The sequence below is a fragment of the Castor canadensis genome, chromosome 16, assembly GCF_047511655.1.
Source record: "Castor canadensis chromosome 16, mCasCan1.hap1v2, whole genome shotgun sequence".
NCBI classification, from domain to species: Eukaryota; Metazoa; Chordata; class Mammalia; order Rodentia; family Castoridae; genus Castor; species Castor canadensis.
In genome coordinates this window covers 23,338,409-23,344,993 of record NC_133401.1, presented here as the reverse complement: position 1 = coordinate 23,344,993, position 6,585 = coordinate 23,338,409, and the positions used below count along the sequence as shown (strand labels likewise).

General features: G+C 41.2%; 1 protein-coding gene across 1 annotated transcript; it reads right to left on the bottom strand.

Moving 5' to 3' along the window:
- Positions 1-1,574: 1,574 nt before the first annotated feature.
- Positions 1,575-2,625, bottom strand: Fpr2 (formyl peptide receptor 2). The gene is given in 2 exon segments (XM_020185264.1): positions 1,575-2,064; positions 2,066-2,625. Coding segments are annotated over 2 exon segments (1,050 nt in total).
- Positions 2,626-6,585: the final 3,960 nt, after the last annotated feature.

The window sequence follows — 6,585 nt, the reverse complement described above, 5'->3', positions numbered from 1 at the left end:
AACAGGTTTTATTATTGTATTTTCATATATGCACCCACCATGTTCACCTTCATTCCTCCTTTCCTTCATTTTTTAAAAGAGTATATATTGATGATCCAAAGGGGTTTTACCTTGGCACTGTTTATATTGTGCTTTAATCAAATTAACCCTCCCATTACTGACTCATTTTCACCATACTGCCCTAAACCTAACAACTTATAGTACAACATACTATACTGTATTCATATATGGATGGGTTGCTTCAATATTTTTCATTGTCTAACATTTTCTTTACCTCTCCTATCTCCTGTAGTCCCCTCAGACAGACTCACTAATACAGTTTTGGGAAGGGGGGTGTGTTTCACAATGAAGGTTCATCTGTGAGCAGTTATTTGCAGAAAGCAAAGGAAAGGGCTGAGTACTGATGTGGGTTGATTTATTTCAAAACCAAAGTCATTGAGCAACGTTTAACCAGAACACTTTACTTGAAGCAGAAGCTCAAAACCAGAGGTATTCATGAAAATGTTAGCCACATGGGAACTTATAAATACTGTGTGCATGAGGGCAGGAGTTTACCGGACCTGGCCTTGTTTGAGTCATAAGGGTTGGAGACCATTTTAATCAGAGATTGAAGATTCTCAACTGACACTTAGGTGATACTATTGTTTATAGATTCATTGATTGAATTTTTATCTATTCATTAATTCAGTAAGGATAATGGTCACTATTTTACATATAGGGGATGAGGCTCCATCAGTGCATGACACAGAGCAAAATCTCTGCCTTCTTATATCCCAGATTCTCGTTATTTGAAGTAGAGGGTCAGGGCATTAGAGTGTTACTGTTGTTCCTGTAGCGGGAGGGGTCTCTCCTCCACCAGATCTTGACAGCCAGCACCAGGTTTACTTTCTGTATGGTCTGCTGGTATTCTCTGCTGCCAGCCTCTGCTGCCCCTCACTGCTGTAGTCAGTTTCACTCAGGTCACTCAGCTTTTCAGCCTTCCTGCTGTCCTGCTGTCAGAGCAGTTTCCTCCCTGCCAGGGCTATTGCTTCTTTTCTTTTTCTTGATGTTATTAGCTCAGCAAAGGTGGGAAAGCCCACTAGACAAAAAACCTTTATTGAGATCTGATGTGTAACACCCAGAGGGGCAGCAAGGAGGAGGTTTCCCAGCTGCTCACAAGCAGCCTGCTTATGTAGCCAGACAAGGGAGGGGTCAAGGGTGCGTTTGCACCAATTATTACAGCCCATTGTACAAAAGAAGGATTGTGTTTGCACCAATCACAGTTCTTCTGTTTGGCCAAAGTTTCCCCCCATTGTGGGTAGAGATTGTTTTTGATCTTTTGTTGGAATAAAGCACCTTTCAAAAGGGTGTTTACAACAAAGGGTTATCAGTAATACTAGTTTAATAATATTTAGCCCCCAAAGTTTTCAAAAAGGTGATTATTAAAAAGGCTTATCAGTAATAGTATTTTAATGATATTTAACAGTACAGCAACAATGATTAACTCTGTCCCATTGTCCTAAGAGAGGTGGGTACCTACACCTGTTGATAGGGTAAGATAAGGCAGAGCTCAAAAGCACTCCCCAGACTCCTCCTCATATTGCCTGTAACTCAGCCTCTGCAGGATGTGAAGCAGAGTTGGCTCCTGTGTCACCATTCTGGGTTGAGTCCTCACTCAGGGCCCTCTCCAAACTGGTAGGCAGAGAGTGGATCAATCTCCCCCAGAGGTCCTGGCCCACAAAAACATAGAGGATTGGGTTGAGGCAGCTGTTGAAGAAAGCCAGGTACTTTGTTGGGTTGACCAGCAGATCGAAGATCTTGTACTTACCATAGAACAGTGTCTCTTTGGGCCAAATCATGTATAAAAGGGCGATCAGTTGTAAAGAGAACCAACAGATGAAGAAGAAAACCACAACAGCAATGAGGCCCTGTAAGGGACAATTGGAATTAATCACGCCTTTTCTGCAAATCTTAGCAGCAATGAGCCCATAGCAGATGGCGACAATAGACATGGGCATGCTAAAGCCAATAATGAACCAAATGATCCCTCCAACTGTCAACATGGTGACTGCCATCTCCAACCCCTATAGTATTACCCCAGGATGCAAAGGTGAAAGCACAGTACACATCCCCTCTTGGACTATGTACTATAGTCAAGAAGATGAAACATGGCAAGGTAAGGATTAGGGCAAGAATCCAGGGTCCAGTGATTACCTTCCTGGCTAGACTAATAGTGCAGTGATTCTGGGCCCAGACTGGATGCAGGACACAAATACAGCTGTCCAGAGCAATGGCAGCAATCAGGAAGACACTTCCAAACAAGTTTATGTCCACCACAATATGAACTGACTTGCAGAGGACCCAGCAAAAAGTCCATTTTTCTTTCATGGCCAGTGAGACAATGAGGAATGGTAGGGTAGCAGTGAAAGAGAAGTCAGCTAAGGCCAGATGTAGGTAACAGAGGGTGGTAACAGTGTGTGTCATCCGGAAGCCAGTCACCCCGAACACAAGCCCATTGCCCAGCACAATGAGGACTAAGGTGACTGAAAGTACCACCATTGAGAGGATCCACAGAACAGTGTGGCTGGTAGACTCGTTGACCACCTCTTCAGATCCATTCAGAGGGATGGAGAAGTTGGCTTCCATGCTGCCCGCACTTAAAACATTTCAACAATGGCCATTTCTCCAGTGTGGATTCATTTTACAGTATCCCCATAGTTCCTGCCACTATGGCTCCTCCTCCAACCATGGAACACACTCTGCTAAGCCTTGTGGCCAGTAGAACCACAAAATTGGCACTCTCTTTCATATTGTTTTGGGAAAAGATAGCTCTCTATAGTCTCACAACTATTAATATGCATTCTTCCCCACAGACTGATAACATTAAAAAAGGGATTATAAAATCCTGTCCCTGCAGAAATACTAAGCTGAGAGTGTACAGACAACAGAAGAGAAGGTGGAGGCAGCTTCAGCAAGATGAAGAAAGCAACAGACTCAAGTGAGTAGGTTCAAATCTGTTTCCACACATAACTTGATGCAAAAAAGCTGCCAGCTTTTATATCTTCTTTCAGCTCCAGATTCACACAGTCTTCCACCTCCTGCCCCTCCCCACTATAAGAGGCCTTGACTTATTGTTTGGTTAGTGTTTTGGTCGAAGGGTTTGGCTTGCATTTGGAGTCTAAGAGGATTTTGAACAGTTCCTGGCAGTATGTGGTGATATGTTCCATCTTGTAGATTCTGTGTGAAAGGAAGTCAGTGAAGCAGTCCCCATATCTCTACTTTCAACCCAATTCTTTTCATTATCCCTATGTGTTATGAAACCCTTTTCTACTTGGGATGCAAAGAATTTGCACCCATTGTAGTTTTAATGCTCTTTAGGATTAAAAAGTATGAGATTAATAAGTTTTGTTAATATTTATGGGGTTTTCATTAAAGATCATGCATTGTGTTAATAACTACACATGGGATCCTATTTGATCTACATAATGTTTGTTACTTCTAGTTTTCATAAAAATAAATTGATGTTCAGAGCAATTATAAAACCTGCTGAAAGCTGGTTTCAAATAGTAGAGAAAGGATTTCAATACTGCCTGGTCTGACTTCTAGCTCCTTCTTCCACTATATCACTTGTGACAGATGTTGCAAATTGCCCACCTAAAATCCATTTTTGCCTGTTTTTCTCTGATAACCAAACTATAATTTTGTTCAATCTTTCTATCTTTGAGTGTAAATCTTAATTAGTCTAACTAGTACAAGGAGTCCTTTTTGCTTTATAAGGTATGGACACATGACTGAATTGTGAATGATAAAACTTTGGGATAGTATCCTGGAAATGATTTTCTGGTTGTAAATCCAGAAGAATGTAGTCCTGACTCTGGGCTGGGTCATATCTGTAACTTCTGCATTCCGTTCAACCAAGAGGTCTCTGTGACCTCTGTGTCTAGGAAACTTGATGTCATTTCCTTATTCTGTGGTCTGTGGAATATATCAGACATTCAAGGTGTCTGTGGAACATGCATATTTATAAACCCTGCCTTCGAATCTCTGCATAAAAACTAGGGTGATTTTTCATGGCCACAAAAACTTGAACATCATTAATGCTATAGGTCTTCCTGTCTCTTTAAGAGAAATAGCAGACTGGCAGAATGGCTCAAGTGCCTGCCCAGCAAGTGTGAGACCCTGAGTTCAAACCCCAGTGAGAGAGAGAGAGAGAGATTACTGCACACGTTTTCACACTTAATTCTTATATTGCATGCAGCCATCAACATCCCTCCTTTACTAGCAGAATCCATAGCTAAGGGGTTTTCTTCATTCCTTCAACGGCATTTCCAGCCAGTCAGTGGTGGCAGCAAGATTGGAAATCAGATTTAAACAATTCCGGAGTGACTGCCTTTGCTGGTCTCAGGTGCTGCCTTTGAAAGGGGTTCCCAGGATTGCATGGGTATGGTCATGACATTTGGTATGACAACATTCCTCTTATTTTCCGCTCTCAATTCCTCTTTTTATTGTCTTCATCAGTCACTTTCACTGAGGTCCTTTGTGGGATGCTATGTAATGGTAGCTCAGGGTTTCTCAACCTCAGTCCTACTGACAGTTAGGGTGGATAATTTTTTGTCCTGGGGTCTGTCCTGTGCCTCTACCCATCAGATGCCCGTAGCAACCCTCCTCCAGTGATGACAGCCAAAGATGTCTATAGACATTTTCAAATGTCCCCTAGGAGGCAAAATTGCCACCAGTCAAAAGTCACTGTTGTAACACGATGACTACTGGGCTCTAGAATCAGACAAATCTCTATTCTAATCACTTTTCTGATTAGAAATGTGATCAATGTGAATGCTTGATCAGTGTCATCCCTTTGCATCTCCATTTTCTCCTCTGTAGAATAGAGTGGCTTTATGTTGATGACTGACTTTCAGGTGAGGATTAAATAAGAACAGACATAAAAATATAGGCAAGACTGAGTCTAAAAAAATGTTCTAATGTCCTCACTATTCTCTATGCTGTGTCCTGGGGCTCAGTTCTGGGATGTGAATTGTGGAAACTCAAGGTCAGTCAAGGACATGGCCATAACAGTAGTGGCTAAATTTATGAATATCATCCAGATTGAATGGCTTCTTTGACCTTCCCAACTCATCTCAGTGACTATTGCAGATTGCATGTGTCAATGTGTGAAAGCACTGAATACACTTAGAGATGTTGTAAGTATTGAATAACTTTAGTCATAATTAATGTAACCATTTTAAAGATGAGGGATTCAACATGTATACTGGTTGCCTAGGTTGTTTAAAGCTCCCAGAAAGAGGTAGGTGTTAGATTTGAGCACAACCTGTCTGATTCCACCAGCATTATGCCCTTAACCCTCTCCAACCTCATACATCCCCCAACAAAGTCAGGTTTTCTCTTCTCACACTCCAAACATCTTACACTTAGAAGATAAGATGTACTCAATAATTTCTAGACTGTTGATTTTATGATGTTGGTATAACAAGGAAAGACAATGACAGATGGGCCAGGCCCACAAGGCAAAGTTGCACAATTGTGGTTCCGACCTAGTTGCAGGATGGAAGAGAGAACTGTGAGCTACAGAAGATTCCTGTGCTGATTACAATGGCCCCTATGGCATGAGACCCTGGCATTGCCAGTCATCTCTAATTACCGCATCCTTATTTTGGACAAACATCAACATTGTGTAACGCAAGAAAAAACAATGGCTCAGAGCAAGGAAGTGACTTGCCCAGTGTCTCAACTATTAAAGGATGCAATTGAATTTTATGGTCATAGGTTTCAAATAGAAGCAGATCTCGCTTGCTAATTCACTCTAGTTTTAAACATGTTCACTTCCCCAGCGTTAGTTAAAAGAACTATTTCACACTTCTTCTTTCTCATCTTCTATTTCTACCCTCAGTCTATGCTCTTGACTGACATATTACTGAGAAAATGGTAACAACTAGATGTGAATTTCTTCATTTTCCAGCCTCAATTGTCCATTCAACCTGTATCTGTTACTGTGAGAAGAATTCTCATTCATTTCAAATATGGCCCTTCTCACACTGACTCTGGATACTTCTCTGTTTCACCCTAACAGAAACTTGCCTCCTGCATTTCTCCTTCTATTTTATGCAAAAAAAAAAAGAAAAAGAAAAACCCAAGATCTACTTTCTATTAGATAATTCTTATTATTACATAAACATTATTGTATCTTCTCCTTTTATAAAGAAACCATTCTTGGCCTCTGTTCCTTTCCAACTTCAGCCTTATTTCTCTGAAGAGACTTCTTTTGTGAAAAGAATTTGCAACCAGACTTTAGAAAGAGGCATCTCTAACTTCTCTCTCCACTTCCTCATTCACAGTTTCTCTGTATTGGCTCTGTTGACTCCAGTCTTTAGGGTTGTACCAAATGTCCCCTCAATGATACTTATGACTCCATGCTGCTAATCCAATGGTCCCTTCCCAGTTCTTCTCCTGATAACTCTGTGACACAGGACCTGTTACAACTCTCCTTTCTTGCTGAGTCACTCTTTTCTTATGCCCTAAGATTGATAAAATGTATACACAACACATTCTTTGTTGTCTTAATAGCTCAATTGGCCACCTTATTTTCAGTGC